The sequence below is a fragment of the Drosophila subpulchrella genome, chromosome 3L (assembly GCF_014743375.2).
Source record: "Drosophila subpulchrella strain 33 F10 #4 breed RU33 chromosome 3L, RU_Dsub_v1.1 Primary Assembly, whole genome shotgun sequence".
NCBI classification, from domain to species: Eukaryota; Metazoa; Arthropoda; class Insecta; order Diptera; family Drosophilidae; genus Drosophila; species Drosophila subpulchrella.
The window spans coordinates 19,693,152-19,715,224 of NC_050612.1; the positions used below are offsets into that span (position 1 = coordinate 19,693,152).

General features: G+C 38.7%; 2 protein-coding genes across 2 annotated transcripts; both read right to left on the reverse strand.

Moving 5' to 3' along the window:
* Positions 1-1,168: 1,168 nt before the first annotated feature.
* On the reverse strand, positions 1,169-4,188 carry LOC119553741 (cuticle protein 7). The gene is made up of 5 exons (XM_037864338.1): positions 4,063-4,188; positions 3,820-3,968; positions 3,182-3,278; positions 2,887-3,126; positions 1,169-1,559 (listed from the first exon to the last, which is right to left on the reverse strand). Exons 2-5 carry the CDS (start codon positions 3,907-3,909, stop codon positions 1,408-1,410), a joined length of 579 nt encoding a protein of 192 aa, XP_037720266.1. The 5' UTR covers positions 3,910-3,968; positions 4,063-4,188; the 3' UTR covers positions 1,169-1,407.
* Positions 4,189-10,691: 6,503 nt separating this feature from the next.
* On the reverse strand, positions 10,692-12,766 carry LOC119553742 (cuticle protein 7). The gene is made up of 3 exons (XM_037864339.1): positions 12,684-12,766; positions 12,455-12,586; positions 10,692-11,611 (listed from the first exon to the last, which is right to left on the reverse strand). The coding sequence occupies exons 1-3, from the start codon at positions 12,696-12,698 to the stop codon at positions 11,201-11,203; spliced, it is 558 nt and encodes a 185-aa protein (XP_037720267.1). The 5' UTR covers positions 12,699-12,766; the 3' UTR covers positions 10,692-11,200.
* Positions 12,767-22,073: the final 9,307 nt, after the last annotated feature.

Consider the following 22,073-nt stretch of genomic DNA (forward strand, 5'->3'; position numbering starts at 1 on the left):
CTGTGTTCACTGCTGACTAATAGAAAATCAAATAAAAATGGCATTTAAATGCCTTTTAAATCAGTTATGACTGAGGTAAACCAATTTTTGTTGGGCAGTCAAAAGTTGGTAATATTTTCTGATTGAGAAAAAGAAATCCCACAAAGTATGCAATAAAATTAAAAATTTTACAGAAAAAGTCTTAGTAAATTTTAAAACCTTAAATTTGTAAAATAATTTTACCAAGCCCAGCTTCAAAGCTTTTTAATTCCATTCAGCATTGGCCACTTTGACCATTTGGCGGGTCAGCAAAAGCCACCGGAAGAAAGATCTTGAGACCCCCAATTAAGTCAGCGAAATGGGCCATCTAAACAAACAATGAAAATAACCCCAAAAAAACGCTTATGTAAGTTGGAGCTACAAGTTTGTAGACCGTGAAAATGTCTAGTTTTTGTTAGAGGAAAAAGCCAACGGAAACGTACAACTTTGAATATTGAATGGCAATATTTTTGCTTTAATGAAATCCAAAGCTTTGGCAGCGTTCAATTGGCCATGAGACACATCAATTAAAGCTTCCCCAAATGGGTAGTGCAAGTTGAATAAATGGTTTGCTAAGTGTAAATTGTAACGCCAACATGGAAGGCGGAATCTGATAGCTGCATTTTAATTATTTTAATCCATATGCTCATTAGGTTTACTGTGTTGAATTTTAATTCATTAAGAGAAAAAAGAGAGGAACATTCATCGTAATTACTCAGCTTAACCAAAGTCAAACAAAAAGCATAACCAAATGCTTGTATAATTTATTTTAGAATTTACTAATGTTTTTGTAGCTAAAGTGAAAGATAACTTAAAGCCAAACCTAAAGATAATTTATAAAAATTATAAGAAGTGTTTTTATGATCTCTTATGATAAAAAAACAAATAAGTGAATCATTAAAAAAATGTAAATTGATTTTAATTTTCTTAATTCATTCCAAAAAAAGCTTTCAATTAACTTTTAATATTTTTGGTAAGGTCCAAGGAAAATTAAATAGTTAAAAAAAAGTTAAAAACGATTACCTCAGCAAAGTAACGAAGTTAAGATGCTATGGCCTGAATTCTATTTTTCACAACTAAACTACATAAAAACAGTTTTTAATTTGATCTTATTACTATAAGCTTCACTACCAAAAAAAAACACCATTAATTTTCGTATTTCCACTTAAACATTTTTTCGAATCTTTATTTTACAAATTTGTTACATAACTTAAGTAAGATTAACCTTGATGTTTTCCCTTTTGTTCGATTGCGTAGCGTAGATCTCAAAGTTCCTTCGCGAGCTGCACTGAGAGAATCCAGTGAGTTTCCGGGTGGTGGTGGTGGTGGTGGTGGTGTACAACTAAGTGGGCTTAAACGTCTACGAAAGGTCGGAGTTTCGAGTCCATCCTAGTAGTGACCCGCATAGGGACTCGCGTAGTGGCCGTAGTTGTACTGGTCGTACTGGGGAATGTACTCGTACTGCTGGCCCTGGTTGTAGTAGCCATCGTCGTAGTCGTAGTGGATGGGAGCAGCTGCCGCCGGAGCATAGTGCTTGGCCACTTGAAGATCGAATAAATATGGAAACTTTAGCTTTTTCTGCAGGGGACTGCAGTGACTTAAATTTATTTCGCTCTTTCGGATCTCTGTGTTGTAATAATGACCGACAAAAAACGAAAACTAAACTGCGGTAACAGCTGTTAACCGTTTTTCCATTGTTGGTAAGTAGCTCAACTGGCCAAAATAAATAAAGTTACCATTCAATGACAAAGGCATTTTCTTTGGCCATTTCTCTGCCCCCTTGCAAATAATTTATTTGTGCACGAATTTATCAGTCAATTGGTCACAGGTGTTGTTTTTGCTTGGCTTTGCCTGCATTTTTTTCTTTTTGCTCTTCGTGTCCGTTTTGTATGCAAACAAGTTCGTTGCCTAAGTCTTTTGTTTTGGCTGCTGATTTCTTTCGCCGTGCGTTTTGCTGATAATTCTCAATTAAAATTACACCGCAGCACCCACAACAATTATGAGTTTTCACATGAGTATCCAACCATGTATTCATTTCCCAGGCCCAAAGCGTTGCGACATTGAGAAAATTATGCTAAAGTGTTTGCAAGCCAAAGGGAGATGGGAAATGGGCGAAGAAGCAGAAGAAACGGCAATTTTCGTGAAAAATATGCTGCGGTGGCTGTTGTTTTTTTTTTTGGAAGATGATGCACCTGACATAATCTGTGTGGGAAATTCAAAACCGAAAGTGCATAAACAAAGCTAGATCTTTGGCTCCGATCGGAGCAAACGTGAGGTAACCCACTAAAGAGGCGTGTCGGCGGATTAGTCAACCATATGATGTTACACATTTCCAGCCCAGTTTTACAATCTATGATTCAGCTGCTTAGCCGCCTGACTGGCCACAAATGTGAGACTAATTGCAATTTATTGAATGAAATTGGCAATGCAACTGCCACCCAAGCTAGAAATGAGATGGGGATTACAATGAGTTTATGGTAAGTTATTCAGACAGTCGAGAACTTTCAGTAGGCTGCATAGTAATCAGCGTCAAAACCAAGATCATCATCATCATCATCGCTATAGCCAACGTTGTCGTCTTCGTCTGGGCGCAATTTGCGATACTGATTGTTCAGATAGTTGGCATGCCGCCTGAACAGCTTTAGCATGCGATATGTGTTCATGCCTGTGGAAGAGCGAGCAGAGAACACGTGGAAATGGGTGGGCGTGACCACAAAAAGGGGGGGACTACGCAGGAAAGGGGGTGAAGAACCAGAAGAGGTGCCACCAGAGGTGAAGGCCAAGAGGTGCTGCTAAACCATTCTCTAAAATTTTGAAACCCTTAGTCCCCCTAAAACCATCCATCCTCCCGGAAAGTTCCAAACTCACCATAGGGCGCCGGGGAGGCCACCACCAGTGGGGCATGGGCCACAGGAGCCACGTGCTTCACCACCTGCGGTTCGTAGTGGGCCAGGATGGGCTTGTGGGCCACAATAGGATTGGCCACCACAGCCTGGGCGTGCACAGTGGGTCCAGACTTGGTCACCACCGCATTGAAGCCGTGAATGGAGTCCGCCGTGTAGTCCACAGTGCGGATGGAACCATCGGGCTCAACCAGAGAGTATTGACCTGGCGAAGAAGATATAGAAATACAAAGATTTTGAGCCAGTCAGTGGCATCTTACCCTTGACCACATCACCATCTCGAGTCTCATGTTGGGACTTCACATCTCCCGTGCTGTGATCGGCCACCCCATAGTTGAAGGCATATTTCGGATGGTCCTGATAAAAAAGGATAATTTGAAATAATTGATGTGTTAATTTAAACGAACATTTTTTTAAATATTCTTAAATATATGGTTTTATAATAAGACCCACAAAACTAAGACATTTCTTAGAAATAAAACCTTAACAAAACGTTTTATGTTTTATACTACATGTTGTGGGTTTTCCAGTATAATAATTGAAATAATTTTTAAATCGTTGTATTTTAATGATTATTCCATTAATTCTTCAATATGTCATGGATGTTTAAAAATTAAAATATTTTATTGAATATGCAATCTTGACTTTAATAAAAAATGAATTTCATTAAATATGCAAAAATAAAGGCAGTAATAAATTTAACGCATTTATTCTTTAGGATTTTATTTCATATGTGTTTGATTTCACAAAAATAAACTAGTAAATTAATTTTACTAATTATAAAAACTATAAAAATATAATTAGCTGTATTTTTTATTCTCCTCCAAAAAAGGACTGATTTAATAATTTGTATAATCCACTTTTATTTTCCTTATTTAGATGCCACTTGAAAACTCACATAATAATCCAGGGCATATCCCGGTCGCGCCACAGCAACACTGGCGAAAAGGGCCAACGAAAGGATAACGAAGCACACGAAGTTTGCCATTTTATATATGGGTTATATATTTTTTGGTTCAAAAGCGTTTGAAACGTGTAAAATATTTGCTGGAAAGAAGCACAAAATTTCGTATCCGTTAGAAAACACCGCACTGAGTTTGGAATATTTTTGTTTTTTTAATTTTTCAGGATTCAAATTTACTTGGAGTGATTCAACGGCACCAGATACAAACACCGCAAAGCTGCCCGGAATACTGTGGCGATTCTAAAAGCAAGTTTCCATTAAATAAGCGCGAAATGTGCGAAAGTCGCGGGCAGCGAAGTCGGCAGAGAGCGGCCACAATGCCAAGACTGTTGGCTTCTCAGTCACTCGGCTGTGGCGAATGGTGATCCAGTCTGGTGAGCCACTCTTCCCCAGCCAGAGAGGTGGTAATGGAGCCACCACACCGTGCCCCACCATCGCCATGTGAACTGGAGTTGCAGCACGGATCCATGGGATGTTGCCACACGCAGCCGGGTTCCACTGATTCAAATCCGCTGAATGGGGTGGCGTTGTCTCCATTTGTCGTCCCCGATCTGCGACACATTTCTCAAATCCGTTGCCAATCCTCCACAGCCACAGCCACAGCCACAGCCATTGTCAATGAAGTCATCGGGAACAATCACTTCTCTTCGGCCCAGAATTATGCGAGATTAATCATTCGAGCTAATCATTAGTTTCCTTGATTTCTGCAAGAAATGATTGTGGCCAATTTAACTAACAACTTAATGCCAGCAAGGGAAACTGAAACCGAAATAAATCGCTGACAAGAACCGAAAAAATGTAAATCAAACACAAATCGGGTCAAGTTGCAATTGCAGCACAATAAGGCCCTAGTTATTCGGCACATGCGAAATTCTCAGTGCTCTACTTCAATGACAGTGGCTGAAACTGGTAACAAGTACTAGCAATAGTACCAGATACTATGCCAACTGGACCCCGCTTGGGTCTTTTGTCTCAGCAGCATTCAACTTGAAGGTCAAGCGCATTTAACTAGACTTCAAAGCGGGCTACCATTCTGGGTTGAAACGAAAGCAAGAGTCTTCAAAGCAGGACAATTTATGATGCCAAACAAATGCTATTCCTTAGCAGCGCCGAATCTGACCTTTGTTTGAGCCATAACAATTAGTATGACTGGTAAAATACAGATTAAATTAACGATGAGGAATTGGAGACATTTAAAAGCGGGGTAAATGAGAGAAATAAATGTGTGAATCAAACGCAGGTAAGAATTTAAATAATATGTTATCCATTTATTGCTCAATATGAGTTAAATGAGTGAAGTTTTTATTGACTTAAAATGATCGGTATTTATTAGCAAGTTATGAAGAAATCCTTTGATTAAAACTAACAAACATCATTACAGTGTTATTATTATAATTTATTTTAAATCTAGTACATAAAAGTAAGGAATATATTATAGATAATATGAATAATCCAATTATGTATAAGGAATAATAAAATAGGATGTGAAACTAAATGAATGTTTTTATTTCATTCTTAAAATTTTTAAATTAGTTTTTTCGCGTGCTTTGACTGGGTATAAAAAATAGATTTTACATATATTCCGACATCCTGTTGTGAAATAAAGTAAACAAAATAGCTTAGTACAAAGAAACCCGCTTAATTTAGCAGCTTTTGACATATTTTAAAATAGTTTCACCTCTACTGAGGTAACATGCAAATTGCTCTCATCTTTCGAGCTGATCGGAGCCCCAACAAAGGCGGTCTGAGACAGATTTTCAATATTTAATTTATGGCAATTGCACACCCTTGAGAAAAGACGAGAACGTGCCAATTGCGGTCTGTCTGGCAGCCTACAATCCAATCCAAATTATTGTCAGACCGCAGAAGCCCTAACTGTTAGTTAGCAAGATAGTTTTTGCTTGGCTAATAATGTGGGCTAGTTTAATGTCCAGGTCGGAATTTCTTGGGCATCGCCATTTTCACACAATTAACCACTGCGAGGGGCGCGCTAAAGACTCTAATTAAACGGCGAGGAGTGCTTCAGAAATAATCCCCAGCTGACCCGACCAGCAACAAAAACCAACAGACCTTCGACTTCGGCTTGGAAACAATTGTCTCTCTTCGCCTGCGGTTTTTGTAAAACTAAATACTAGATTAAGTCAATTTGCATGCCGCCAAAAAGCATTTTGCTACCTAGACTTGGGAAAATCCAGTCAGCGATTGTCGGCGTTTTCCGAAGGTTTTCCATATATGCAGTCGCATATTTTTTTTCAGCCCGTTCTTTCTGCCAAGTAAGCAGTCATCTTGACAGACACATGTGCGTGGCTGGGCATTGTTTTTCTGGTTTCTGGCAATTAACTTAAATATATTTAACCTATGAAAAAAAAACGAGGCAGAAAGAAAATTCATAAGCGGAGTGAAGGAATTCTTCTTAAATGTTCTAACGAGTGTGGGGAATTTTATGTGGGATGGGAAATAAGAAATTTGAACAAGGAAGTAAATCATTCTATTGGTTCATTTTGGAAATATTTCTTTCAAAAATGATATAAACTATTTTTAAATATATTAACTAGGGATGTGGTCATATAGTTAAAATGCCAAAATATATACATTAAAAATTTCATTTGGGAATTTTTAACAAAGACAGCTACCTATCTTTTTAAAAGTTTATCCTTTTTTCTCATACCACTTCTTCCTGTGCATTTCTAAAAAATACAAAAGGCTTAAATTGGGTTTTTTACAGAACATCTCCCTCTCTGATTACAAGAAACTCCTTTGAACTTTTGAATTGCTCTTCATTGGCAAGATCATACTGCACAAAGTGCTTCAGTCTAGGGAATTGGCAATGCAACTACCATGAGGTTGCAGTTTTGGCCAAATCCAGGGACGAGTCATAAGCTTGGATCGAGGCTGGTGACTTTGACTTTGGTTTGCCTTTGGTCACCTAATTTCATCTTGTTTGCACACCGACTAATTTGACAATGGAGCACTCGACAACATCTGATTTGCAACATGGGGAAGGTAACATAGCCGAGATGGGATGGTATGGAGTGTTGCAAGTGGCGGGCTTGGTAGTGTGGGCGGTTTCAAGACTTGTTTCTCGGGTAATACGGCCAACTCTCTGGCTGTCATTGTTGTCGCCCTTAGTTGGCCATGGTCCAGTGACTCCGCCTCATCTCCAGCTACAATTGAGTGACCATTGTTAGCCAGGCCAGACTGTTACAGAATGACCCGTGGCAAATGCGGGCCATAAAATGCAAATGAATGACTGCCTCTGGGTTCGGGGCCTCTCTTCCTCTAGTATAAATTTCGCACCTCGGCGGCCAATTTGCTGCAGACTGTTTGCTGTTCGCTGTTTGCCATGCATCAAATTAACGACCCAACTAATCCAGTTAGCATGGTTATATAATTGACTCTGACAGTCGACGGGCTGATTATGCACTCCTGTCTTCGGCAGATGGGTGTCCGTCTCATATTATTTATGCGAGCTTCTACTTAACTTGGCTCAATTATCTCCGATCAGTTGTTCAACATTAATCAACAATTAATGGCATTTTTCAATTACGCAGACAGTCAGACGACATTTAACATTTCACAGTGGTTTACATGGGCTTAAAGACTATTAGCAGATGGAAGCTAAAATGGAAATACTTTAAAAATTAATAATTATTTTAAAGCTCTTAAAATGAGTGATTTTGTTTTTTATTTTAGCAGTTATACTTAATTTCGCGTATCATAGATGTATTCCATTTCTAAAACGGAATACGAAAACGGACTAACGGCTTTTAAAAGTAAAATTGTTATGTTAAGAATTCAACCACTAAGTCATAGAGGTATCCCACATCTAAATCGGGTTCGAATAAATCTGAATCCGATAACTCAAGATATGGAATTTTGAAGTGCAGTTTTTGGGTTTACATTCTGAAGTTACTGGAAATACGGAAAAATCGAACATGAAAATGGGTTAATATTTTGACCTCCGCATAAAAGAAAATTTGTAATATAGATTTTTAGAGAATTCAACCACAAACTCATAGAGGTATCCCACGTCTAAATCGGGAGCCAAAAACTCAAGTTATGGAATTTTGAAGTGTAGTATTGAGGCCTCATTCTGAAAGCCGCTTGGAATACGGAAAAACAAAAATAAAAATGGGTCAAAATTTTGACCCTCTATAAAAAGTAAAATTGTAATAAAAAATATTAGAGATACACCAATTTCAGATACACCTTCACTTGACACTGTGCAACAAACAAATCATTCGACAAGCATTCCCTTAGCTCCTCTGCGCATCTTCTGAAACCAGTAGTCAATAGTGGAGGTATGTATTTTATTATCTATAAATTGTATCGGCTGCGATAGATGCATATCTTAGAGGTTGCATCTTAATGTTGCCGCCACAAAAAGACTCCCAGATACTCAGAGATACCGAGTTACAATAACTGCAATCGATGCCATATAGAGAGCACGTGTTGGCGACAGTTTATTGAGGCAGTCATCTTGAATGTCAACTAGTCCGAGTCGGTAAAAAAAAATAGAAACAGAAAAAGAAACATAAAACCGAGACTTTAGTAACTGTCATTTATCTATGAAGAAGTTGCTGGCTAAGTAAAGGTTATTGGAGCAGCAAATACAAGTTTACATTCTATTCGACATTGAGGTTTTGGCACAAGGGAGAGGTATGCGTACTGCATGTGTACACCTGTCTTGAGGTGAGATCTAGTTAGCCAGCGGAAACTTCCTTCCGGCATTTCCCACTTCTTGACCTTAACTGCCGGAGAATCCGCCCCCCAAAGGCGGCACCTGTCCGGTCTTATTTTTCGTATCATGTAGATTAATGGAGCCCACGTATGAGAGATTCACCCTTTTGTTTATTTCGGTTCGAGCTCGAAATGCGCACATTTAAACGCTCCGCTGATCTCTGATCTTTGATAAATTCTTTTTCCCGCACTCAGCATTTTTGCACCATTTTCTCGGATGTCTCTGTTTTGATAGCTAAGCATTTGTCTGAACCAAAAACCACGTTGTACCCATTAAGAGATCAATATTTGGCATTGTTTCGTTTTGTTCGCACGTTAAAGATGACGGAAATGCTAAGATTTGTTGCATGCGGAAGCCTCCCAGCACTCATCTCTTGCGACTTAAATGTTTTAACTTATGGTTTATTTGTTTATTGTCTTTGCCAAAGAAGATACGCCCCCGAACTCGTGACCGCACTGGAGGGCAGCACCGCCGGGGGCACCTTTCTGCGGTGGCTTCCCTGCCAGCGGGGCGTAAAAGTAAAAGTGCGTAAGAGGATAGGGAAATTGAGGTTTTCCAAGTGGCACACATTGACCTTGCCAAGCTGTCAGCTTGTTATTGAAAATGTAACTATTAGAAAGGAGACCATCAATGGAGATTGAAAATAATTGTTCGTTATTTGATAGGCCTTTTAAAATTTTAAAAAAATGTTAAAATATTTTGCCAGCACGCAGCCTTTTCACAATAAGATTGGGAACCTACATATAGTATTTAAAAGCTGACAAGCTTGGCATTTTAGGTAACATCAATTTTACAACTGTCCTTGTGTAATTTAAAATATTTTCGATCAAAAAATGTTGATCCAATCAGAAAATAAAATGGAGTTTTCTGTACAGGTCTATACTTTTCTTATATCTAGAGCAACTAGTAAACAAATAAGTAAAGATAACTTTAAAACGAAAAACTCTATGGTATTAATATAGCAGCATATCTATTAATGGTCTTAATTATGCTATTCTAGTGCTCAAAAATAGACTATAACTCCTATCATCTCAGAAAACAGCCAAAAAGTATACATTAAAATCAAATATTTATCTAAGCTTCTAACAACCAAATTCAAAAGAGAGCTTAAAGTTATAAAGAAAAACGCAGCCCACAAGCTTGCTACAAAAAAATTAGAAGAAATATTCACTGAGAAGGTAGTGGGTAGGTGGGTTTTACTACCCACAAAGAAACCTTTCTTCGGCATACTCAAAAGTATATCCTACTTACTTTTAAAGAAATAAAGGATTTTTTTTTAAAATTAAGATCTGCATGATTTTATTTTAAAATTTCACATTATCTCACATATAAATTAACCTAATTTGTTTTGCAATTTAAATTTATTAATTTGAAATGAAATATGATTGAAGATATAAAACAATCTGCAAATACCATATGGATGTCAAGGCAAATCAAAGCCCATCTTAAAATGAAAATGCACGTGTTTGAAGTGCACAGATGTCGGAGTTCTTCAACTGACAAATAATAAGTTAATAAACACCAACTGGTTATTGGCTGATCCGATGCTAATCAATCGAGAATGCTTACCTTCACCTTTTTCAATCACGCCCACAAATTAGCCAGCTCGATAATTGTCAATCAAGTGGCGTAATCTCAGCGAAGTGCTCTACCCATCAATTTCCATAACTTTCATAATTAATTGCAATCATAATTAGCCATAGTCGGAATAACTTGCTGGTTGAAAGTGAATGTGATTTTGATCAGAGTTAGTAATATACTGTTCGATGTGATTCATATCTAATTAAAACCAACGAGCTAAGTATTCATTTCTTTTAAAATAAATTTTATATTATAATCAAAAATAAAATTAAATATTTAAGAATGCAATGTTTATGTTATTTTTAGAGTTGTTATATTGGGGCCCAAATGTTAGATTAAAAATCCAATTCTAGTTAAACATGAGGATCAATTTGTATCCGGGCAAAATCAATCTTGTAAATCTTGTAAAATATTTTAAATTATTTAAATTTCATTATAACTGATATGATCCTTTACCCCCGCAATAAAAATCATGATATTTGAATTTTTATAATTCTCTATATTTCGTATTTATAGCATTGTCAGCGTTTCAGCTTCAAACTTAAAGTATACACAAAATTATTATAATACATGTGTTGTTTTATTATTTTTTTACGTTTTGTTCGTTTTTCTTAATCTTTTTTCAGGTTGGTTGGCATGATGGGCGTTTGTTCTTCACTCGTTTTCTTTCTTCCTTTTTTTCGGTATGTACAATATAAAAGAGAAGTTTGGATAACAAACAAAAGAGAGAATTGCGCGAAAGCTGAGACAGAGACGGCAATGTGTGTGTGTGTGAGTGTGTGAGAGAGTGAGGAAGACAGATGCCGAAGGGGAATCCCCTTTCAGGATATGTGATGAACATGACTGGGTAACTGAGTATTTTAGCAGGCTTCGTCAGTGGATCGATCAGATCATCCGGTTTGTGAGGTCGTCAACGTGCTTAATAAATTACAGAAGAGTGGTGTGGAATTGGTGGTGCATTTAGTGGTGCTTCCCGGGTATCCTTTTCAATCCTTAGTAGTGGGCCACATGCGCGTGGGCGTTGTGGGTGGCATAGCCGTAGGCGGGCACGGCGGCATGATGCGCCAGGGAGCCGGCATAGGGTACGGCTGGAGCGGCGGCCACATGGTGGGCAATGGCCGGGGCATAGGCCAGCTGGGGAGCAGCATGGGACACCACGGCGGGCGCGGCATGGGCCACCACAGCGGGTGCGGCATGGTGCACAGTGGGGCCGGTCTTGTGGACCACGGCATTGAAGCCGTTGTGGTCATCGGCGGTGTACTCCACGGTGCGCACCGAACCATCGGGCTCCACCAGGGAGTAGGATCCCTTCACCACATCACCATCGCGCACCTCGTGCTGCGACTTCACATCGCCGGTGTGGGAGTCAGCCACTCCGTAGTTGTAATGGTACTTGGGGTAGGCCTGCGGATCGGGGATTGCAAACATAATGATTCCATGAGAAGAGTGCTCGCATTGGGTGCTAATATTATGTGCATGGCATGCCACACGCCACTCAAAAGGCGAAAAAAAAACTATGGCTATGCTAATGGAGTTGGCGTGGGAAAATGGCAAAATGTCAAAAGCCACAATGACCCTGGACCAACAGCTTCCAAAGTGCTGGCCAGAGGAGCGGGTGAAAGGCCATGCAGATTTACCATTACCAGTTGATGGCGGTGTTAATTATGGTGTATATTAAACATAATTTTATGATGGTTTTTGATGTTTTTTTCAGGCTTCCTAGTCGTATGCGCAATTTTTCGTGCAAAAGGATTACAGGTCGTATAAGTAATATTTAAGAGGCAAGATATTAGCATGCATTTCTAAGCTCAGGTTCGTTTTTTTTAATTTTAATGATTTGATTATGGCTTTGAAATGAATTTAAAGGTTTAAAAAATACTTGATTTAAAATAATATTGAAAGTAGGTAAAATAAGACAATATAAAAACAAGGTTTAAGGGGAAATATTCTTAGGATATGATTGTATTTAAATTTAAGATTTTCAATTTACAAGGCAATGCTTTATTGATTCGAAATATGCCTTTTTTTGAGTAGGATCAGGCAGGTTAATTAAAAAAAATTAGGTTTTAAAAAGGTAGTTTTAAATATTTTTGAACATCATTACATTAAAGTAAATATTTAAGTTTTATGGTGCATATCATTATGGTTTTAGGACCTTTTTTTAACTTTTGTTAACTTCCATTTAAGTTTAGGGATCCGTTAGTGGTTTACTAGGGTGGTTACTTGAGTGATTACTTGGCCACTTACATGGTAGTCAATTCCCTCGTCGTGGTGTCCATGGCCGGCGTAGATGGCCGGGGCGGCGGCGTAGAGACCAGCTCCATGTCCGTGGAGGACTCCGGCGGAGGCGGCGCTCAGGACGGCCAGGCAGATCAGGGACTAAATCACAAGGGGGGGATATATGTATTATTTCTCTGTTGAGTGGATCACAGGGCACTTTTGGCTATCACAGGGCTATCATATCCTGTTCACTCACTTTGAAGAATGCCATTGTTTGGTTTTCGGGATTTCTTAGTTTTTCTTTTGCAGACGCGAGTGTGTGCTGTACGTTGAGCTGGATTCAACTGATAACTAGAACCCAGAAGGAAGCCGCTTTTATATACAAGACAACGCCCGAGCGGGCCAAACACGAACCGAGCCACAAAAAGCCGAATGCGAGTCGGTCAGCGGCGGCACAACAAAAAAATATACAATAAAATACCTGGCAAAAGCCAAGCTTTGCGGAGCGAAGCCCAAGAAGTTGAGGCCCCCGTAACGCCCCTGCAAAGCCCCCCCCCCCCCCCACAACAATCCACAATTATTTAATGCTTTTCGAGAAAAAAAGATCGAGAGTGAAGTTCAGTTCAGATGTGGAGCGAACTGGCTGTGGTTTGTCTTTGGAAATTGTCTGATTTGTGAGATAACTCGCGATGTATGTAAATCGAAGTCGAAATAATTGTGAAATGGAAGGGAAAACCTCAAATTGGATAATACCTATTCGACATTCGATACGCGTTCTATCAGCTAAAACAAATATTAACATATCAAATTGGCCATTATTAAGGCATATTAATTATGAAATCATGATCAGAAAAAAGGTTAGCAATCTATGTATTTTCATCTCCCATCACGATTTAATTGAAATGGCCTCTCTAAGCTCCCTCGCAAAAAAAACAATCTTAAGGCACGAATAAAATTAGCCGTAAACACAAATATTTATGAATAAAATAAGACAATGGCTGAAATAAGTTAAAATTGCATTTCGGTGGGCGGAGGTGTTGCTACCCCCTCAAAAACCCCCTCCACACCCCCATGGTTTTTCTTCAGCATGTTGCAATTTGTTCGCTCGTCTGTTTTGTGGGTTTCCAAGACGATGTTTCCATGTTCTAAGTTTTCTTTTTGTTTTTTGGTTGCAGCGGGCGTCGTCTATCAAATCTTTCAATGATACACTATAAAAGTTAGAGTTACTAAGGATTTTTTTAATTCTATAGGAAATTTTAACACGGAATAAAATATTTAAAACAGAAATAGTTAAGTTGAAAAGTTACAATTAATGTTATTGACATTAATCAAAAACAAGAAAATTATAAGAAAAAGTTAGAAAGTTTTTAAAGTTTATTTTACAAAATATTTTGAAAATATTTATGGTCCTTTAAGCGTTCTATTCAAATCCTCATCAAAATGATTTTATGTTCTTTTTCTGAATGGTGTTTTTTCAAAATCTTTAAGCGCTTTTTATTTTTCAGTGCACTAGCTGTTGTTCCTACTGCAATTTTTTTTAATTGCCATGTAGGCCGTTTGGCTTATTAAACCAATCTTGCGCAAATGGGAAGGCAAGAGGAGTGTGCCTTAGAGTTAGAGAGGGCACCACCCGAAGACGCTGTAGAAACGTGGCGCCACATCATTATGGCCAAAATATCCGTCAGTGCAGCCCCAACTCATTACCAGGCCAAAAGTACTAAAAAAAACTTAAAAAACCAAATCGTTTTGTTTTGTCATATTTTTGGGGGCTGCCTTGCTTTGTTTTATGGCATATTTTCTGGGCTTATGCTACGTACTTGCCCTGCTTTGCCTCATTTAATAAATTGTCTCGAATTAGTAAGCTCGGCTCTGACTTCCCCCCTTTGGACCCCTCTCCACGCCTAGCTGGCCATCGCGAACTAAAAAAATTGAAATAATCATCTCAAGGTTAGCACGACACAGCAACGACGAACGGCAAACGACGTGTAACGGATCACTAACAGTTGTAATCGCCAAAGGAGCGTAGCCTAAAAGGGGTATACATCCCAACCAAATTTTCCAGTCTGTTTGATAACAATTATAAATACTTTAATAATTTTTCCATACTTCCAAACTGCTGTTCAATGCAATTTAATTAACATACTATCAATTCGAACAACAATAATCTTTAAATTTACTAACAGATCTTACGTATTATAAGCCCAAAATACTTACAGCTTGGCAAAATGTTTTAACCAATAAATCCATAACCATTTCTGTCATATATAAATTTATTACAAATTTTGAAAACCCCCTTTTTAAAAACGCCCCTGGATATCCAAACGTAATCTTTGAGTTCAACTTAGCCTGCCTGAATTAGAGCACGATCTGATTACGTCCTTTGTTTACAGAAAATGACGCACCACCATGGCCAATTAATTGAATTTTTGCAGTCGAGACTTTGAAAAAGTAGGTTTCGATTGGATTCGAGCAAAAATGCAGTAATTGATTGCCTTTTGATGGATGATTGAGCCATATTTGGGAAGAGGTAGGGCTGAGGATTGGTTTGTTTGGATTGTTCGATAGAATATAACCCATAAAGAATAGCTTTCATTACAAGTGCTGACTAAGTATTGAATGTAAAACCAGTTCACTCCACTTCCTTGATAAGAGGTTTCGTTTCCTAGGTATGCACTGACCCGTTAGTTAAATGTGTGGAAATTCCTTGAACAATCATAAGCCACTCACAGCAGCCGCAGAACCAAATCCAGTTGAAACAGACTAGACTAGACTAGTCTAAGCCCAACAATGACAATTACAAATTCGTGAATGCGAAACTCTTTGGTCGTATGGCGCGTTTCCTTTTCGATTTAATTATTCACCCCTTCCGCTGCATTTCAGATTTCAGTACAGATCCGCTCCACATGTGCGCAAATGCATATCATATGTATCTCAACAGTTATGAGTCAGGCGAGGAGTTCCAGAGACCACCCAGTCCAAGTCGGCAGCCGGATTCGCAGAATCATAGAATCGCAACGCCCAAGTGGCCTGCAGCAGTTGCAATAATCTTGGCCAGATCTTGGCTCTCGTCATGTCAGCGGGCCAAGATCCGAGAGCCAAGATCCGAGTCTCTGGCCACTTGAGTGGAGATCTGGCCATATTTTTCTAGCTGCGGGTGCATGACGTGAACGGTCGTCGTGATTTCGAGGTGTCGGCTAAAAAGTCAGAGAGCATTTGCCTAAACTTCACGGAGAAAAAATTGTGGTTAGGGAATTTTAAGAGTAATTTAACCGGCAAGTGATGCTATTTTATTAAGCAAATTTCGTTTTAAGAATAAATTATTTAGATCTTTTTTTATACTTAAGAAAATTTTTTAGTTTAAGGAGAATACAAAATTATTTAATTCTTTCATTCTTCCTAAGAATTCTGAAATGTACCTTTTTTTGGTAATAAATTGTAATAGTTTAAGAGTCCTTATTATATATCTAATATAATAAAATTTCTATTAATAATAAGAAGATCAAACAGGTCATCTAACTAGCTATCAATTTTATCAAAATTTATAAACTCCAAAACTCGGTCCTGTTATTATTATTAATTTTATTATTATATGAATTTGATCAAATCTTATATTTTAGGATATATAAAGTTTAATCATTGACATGCTTAGTTTTTAGTCTTATGTTTAAGTTTTTAAACAATCTGCACAGTTACTTAGTAATTTCTCGCAGTACAGGTGCTCAATCTCCGCTGAAATACCTCAAGTTGATATATATTCAAACAAATTTGTTGTGATTAAAGCAATTTGTGTGCGTTGCCGTAGTTGCACTAGCTGTTCGCCTGCTGATTGAGTGGCAAATGTTTGCAGCTTTTCCTCACATTGTTGCTTTTATTTTTGTCGTGTGTGTGCGCAATATGCGAAACAAGTTCGTTGCCCAAGTCATTCGTTTGATTTTGAGTTTCGTTCTGTCAGATGTCTTGCGAAATTCTCACTGCCCGATGGTAGTGAGTTCACAAGTCAACAGTGAATGCGAAACGTAGGTTATAATTTAAATTAATTATGCAAAACTGTATTGCAATTAACATATTGAACTAAACCCAAACGACAACACGGCAATTAACATTTACTCATGATTTGCTTTGATCATTTTCGACCAGCGGCTACTATGCTTTGTGGTAGAAAACCACAAAATAAAATAACAAAAAAAGAGTAACAATAGCTACTGCAGTAATTGAAGAAACTGGTGACCTTGACCAAAGCCGACTGGAATTCATTGGAAATCAAACTGCAATCAATAAACAAAAGAGTTCAACTGTTGGGTAGGAAAAAAGGGAAAAAAACGTAATTGATTAATGAAATCACAGGGGCATTTATAATGCTTGTCATACAGATTTCACTTAAAATCTTATAGTACAGCAAAGAAAATCTTTTTTTTCCTCTCCTCCAAAACGTAAAGTGCACCCACAAAAAAAACCCAAGGTCAAAATAACTAAGCTTTTCCCTTACAAATTGTAGTTTTTGTAAATGGTTTAAGATCTGTGATCTGGGTTTCAATTTTCTGACAGCCTAATGCCGAATCTTTCGGTGGGCGTTTGGCTTATCAGCCGTCCAATTACAAAAATGTGAGAGGGGAAGTGGCTGGTGAACAGAGAACAGCTTAATCCGTGCAATTATGTCGCTCGAAATTTACATAGATCGCCTCTATTGTTCCACGGATCTAGCAGATCGACCTTCAGGCGGTGGCCCAGACCAGAGCAGACCAGACCAGGCTTAGAATGGACCCCAAGCCCCATACCATGACCAGGCCAACAGCGAAGCCTGCACAGAAAAAATAACCTGAGGATCCGTTTTATAATCACTTGAAAAATGTAAAAGGTTAGTTAACCATCAAGTAATATAAACCAGGAATTAAGAATGTTATTTCTTGGTTCTCAACCCTTTGAAAATTTTCTCAAATTGAAAAAGGCAGAAAAAAGCGAAATAGCTCCCTAAATTACTCTGGGTATTTTTCTAGATTTCCTAAAAAAATTGATTATCATATCCTATCAATTTTTTTCTCTGTCTGGGGACCCAATCTTCGGCCGGATTTCGGTCTGCATTCAGCTTTTCGCAATGCATTCACTGCAGTCTGCTGTCCACGGGGGGCGTGGCGCTTTACAAAATTTCCGCTTTGGGTTTCTCGGATCGAATTGGTTTCTATATGGTTTTGTAATTGTCTGGCCATTGTCATTTTTGTTGTTGAAATTTGTGTGGCTCAGTTTGCTGATTTATTGGCCCTCGATAAAAAGCATTGTTTGAGATCTCTGGCATATAGCATTATTCACCATATCCGGCTAAGAACGGTTCCGAGATAGATATATATTTCATACCTGGCTCGCTTGCAACACACAATCGAGAGGCAAACCGCAACAGAGATGTCTCGCAGTCCCAATCTGCCGCATCTGATGATCCATGCACCCCCAACCCCAAATCCCACGACTGGGTTAACCGCAGCACCACTGTTGCCAATCGCTTCTTGCACAACTGCCACAAAGTGTGGCTGCCCTGTAATCAAAGATTGAACTCGGTCTACATGCAACTCCCTTTGAACCCCCGGTATTATTTATTTTAGTCTGCATTGCGTGGGTGTCGACGCCTTGTATCTATGATAGTCCAGTTTTTGCAGACTCACAGACAGGCTTGCCTTTAAAAAAATGTGTTTAACACTATAAGGTTCAGAGCCAGAAGATTCTTATGGAAAAAAGTCTGTAGAACAACGATAAAGGATTGTCTGCATGCGCCAAACAATGTGTTGAAATTTCCGAAGCTCAAGCAAAAACAATACCATTAACTTTTATAGCCACGTTTTGTGCTGGCAAATTTCCTATAATTTCCTGCAATAATTTTTAGCAGACAGGGCAAGTTTGTTGCTCAAGTCTTTTGTTTAGTTTTGCATTACAAATATTTTGCCACTTGCCCAGGCGAGTCATAACCACTCCGCTCAGCAGCTTAGCAGCTCTGCAGTTTACGGATTAACCATTGTAATGTAGTTCAAACAGCCCATTCACATTCACCCATTAACCCACAATTGCCGGCGGACTTAGCTTTTCCCTCCCGTTTTCCACTCAGTTTTCCATTTGAACTGGACACACCCAGAGAGCCGAACGACATGATTGCGGAAGATCTATCATATTTGGGCCAAGGAATGGTTGCTGACCATTTTTTGTGTGATGGCGCCCGAACAGGGACAGTGGGTGGGTGAATGCAGGCCGAAATTCGTGAGGTTTTTTAGTACAGCGGTTCGGTTCGTTTGGTGGCTTTCGTTTAGATTGCTGGCCGAGGATTATTTATTTTTAAATATTTTAATGATTTTTTTTTTATGCAAAGTCGTAGGCCAACACCCTCGCCCCTTGGCTTATATAAGGCGGTTTCTGTTCTCTCACTCGCTGTGCGGCAAAACGCTTTCGAAAGTTGCAGCTGCTGGATGCAGGCCGCAACTGAGACAGTTGAGTCGGTTACTCGGTTACTCGTAGAGCTACACATAGCTCCACATGACACAATTTGTTAACTAGATTATTATGTAAGGCCCACTCTTACTCTGCCCCCTTTCCCCCGCCCCTTTTGGTGTCTAATCAAACAACATGCAAGCAGCCGCCTGGCTGCATATGCAAAAATAACAATTAGCCATCATTTTGATGCCGGCAACGAGCGAAAAAAAGAAATCCCAAGAAACTCCGAAATTCACGCCACTCCAATTCACTTTGGTTGCAGACAGGCGGAGATGATAATTAAATCTCTTGCGTTGATGGGTTGCCAGGCCAAATTGAGTTGACATCTTGTGTGAGTCTGACTGAATTTGTAAGTCCCAATAGAAGTCTGGCCAAAGCATCGTTAGAAGCAAATGCGGAAGCTGAAAACCCTAAATTAATTTGGTTTTTTGTACCCGCCTAATATATCATTAATTATAGCACGCAACACACCTCAAATGCGATTTCAATTTCGTGCGAACACGAATCATAAATAAATATGTAGACAAAATCTTGACCAAATTGATCGACGGTTTCTGTTCTTAACTCATAGTCTCAGCTCACTTTCGGTTTCGATATTAAAAGGCAATTCATTTTTTCCGCCTGTTGATTGTGTGAGAAACGCTGCAACTCCCATTCGCGGATGATGATTAATGGTGCTCTCGTCCCGCCGATCTGAATGTGCCCCCATATGATCGTCTGGGATGGTCTCTCTGGCTCTAATGGCCCACAATTGTGGCAATCGCTGTAATTAGCCATCGACTATGCACTGTGTATAGCGTATTTCTGCCTTAATTGTGTCACTTTTGCAATGCTCTGGCTCGCAAATAGTTCATTTGCACAATATAAGCAGCGAATTTGTGTCAAGTTCAGAGTCGCCGAAGCGGAGATTTCAATTTCCACGTCTCATGAGGAAACTCGCTTTGGCCAGCTTGCAATTGCCGCAAATTTATGGTCTTTTTTATGGATTTTCCTCGCAGTTGCTCGGCCAGCTGGGTTGACATTAAGGCCAAACGAGTTGTGCGTTTACGCACGATTCTGTTGCCAATAAATGAATGAAAATTTTGGCCGTCGTCTCATTGATTTGGTTTGTTTGTTTGTTTGGGCTCGTGCTGCTCAGACAGACAAGCAGTCTGGATTGTGGATTGTGTGTGCAAAATTTCAGTCTTCAAAAACATTCATCTTATTTTTATTACACAGAAAATAAATGACTTAACTGATGACCATAAAAAAACCGCGAATTCTTTAGGAGAAGATGCATGTATTGGGATTGCAGCGAGGATAGCTTGGATACGGATATTAAGAATAAAAGTTTATCGCATGAATTCGTTAAAATAACTTTTTCTTTTTTAGCAGATCTTCTATGGATGATACGTAAAAAATATATTAGTTAAACCTGTCAATATCCAATTGATATTAATATTTGGTTATTTGGGTAGAGGACATTAAATTCTCTTCGAATTATTTTGAGTGCTTTTCGTGTATCATTTTGATCGATTATTTTTAAATGCATTTATAAAATCGGAGCACCTAATTGGCTTTAAAACGTTACGATCGCGTTTGATTATTGATTCGCATTGGGTTGGCTAATTAGAGTTTTCCTCAGACACTTTTGATCGAAATTCGGTAGCCCGTTCCCCGAAGACCTTTATGGCTTCATTACGTTAAGGAATTCGGCTTTATAAACTGCACATATCGCCCTGGGCATTCACATGCGCCACGAGCAACTTGGACTAAGAGCCACTTCATCATCGTCGAAAAGTGTGGCCTTGTCAATGCCGTTTCGGAGGCATACGAATAATAAAAGCCGTGCATATCTGGTGCAGCACCCAGTAAACAATTGCGATTGTCTTGCAGTTGCAACTTCAGTTGCAGCCACAATTTTCTCACACGATTGAGTCAGTTTCGGATTCAGTTTTGGAGTATGGAGCCTTATGGTTCGGCGTGTGAGAAATGCCACGATCCCCACCCATCCACTTGAACCCGGGCACTTAATGTTACCATTTCAATTTGGTTCTGAAGTATCCAACTTTTTCAGTCAGGTGATTTTGAAAGTTCAATTAACTCGCCACTTTAACAACTGAATTAACTTAATTAAGAGTCTATTTGGTTTACTTTTACTTTCGTCAGTTCTGCTTTGGTTCGCTGATCAATTAGCCTGACCCTGAAATTTTTTGGGGCTCCTAAAACGCTAAACAGTTTAATGCTTAATTATCTGAGATTTACCGACGGGGAGCTTCAAGTTTAAGGCAGATGGTAAATTACAAAGGCCCAAGGAAAACGCCAGCATGCTAAGCAGATCAAGATTAATGGTGCTCGGAAAAATATCGAAATGATTCTTAAATTGTGTATCAATATTTGATTTGTTTCCCCTTTTGCGTTCAATAATTTATGTTACTATTAATCAATATTTTCATTAATAGTTAATTATAATGGGGAAAATATTAAGTTATTAAGTAACTATATAATTGCGTATCATATCTTTTAAATTTTAGTTTTAGCGAATAAAAAGTATCGTATTTGGGTTTATTTAAAATTAGTTAGTGTTTTTATTAGTTTCCTAAAATTTTAATTTGATTTAACTATGCAATTTTATCCATAATCTCCTTGCATTCCAAGTTGATTAGTTCCAGCAGCCATCAGCTGCCACTCAATTTTCGTTGATCTTCGTGGGAAGCTTTCAAATAAGTTCTTTATATATTTACACGCCAACTACCGATTAACTGATATCTCTATATTGAAATGTCGCATTCATAATTCCCGAGATCAGCAGACACGGGCAATTTGTCGAGCGATTGTAGCACGTTTAATTACAATAGAATTTGCATTCGGATACAACATAGAGCACATAACAACCCATAGATATAGATATATATATATATAGTTATGGCTGGGCATGAATCACTTAAAAGCGACTGCCGCTTGCTCGGTAATTGCGAATAAATCGAAATGCATTTCGTGTAGACGTGTTAAAGAGCTTAGATATAGACTAAATGTGAGGCACAGTACGGCCGAAGGTCGCGAGTGGTCAGCTACGTCAGCAGAGCGAACCCATTGAAATTGAAATTGTAATAGTACAAAAAAAACATACTAACCGCGGATTTAGATTTTCTACAGATTTTTCCCACAGCCAGCGAACGCATTTGGGCGTTTACAACTG

Excerpts from the sequence above, each read along its gene's own strand:
- LOC119553741 (XM_037864338.1), bottom strand. The coding sequence starts at position 3,909 with ATGGCAAACTTCGTGTGCTTCGTTATCCTTTCGTTGGCCCTTTTCGCC. Across the intron at positions 3,127-3,181 it reads AGATGGTGATGTGGTCAAGG|GTCAATACTCTCTGGTTGAG; the intron begins GTAAGATGCCAC and ends CTTCTTCGCCAG. Across the intron at positions 1,560-2,886 it reads GGCCTCCCCGGCGCCCTATG|TGGCCAAGCACTATGCTCCG; the intron begins GTGAGTTTGGAA and ends TCGATCTTCAAG.
- LOC119553742 (XM_037864339.1), bottom strand. Across the intron at positions 11,612-12,454 it reads ACGAGGGAATTGACTACCAT|GCCTACCCCAAGTACCATTA; the intron begins GTAAGTGGCCAA and ends CCCGATCCGCAG.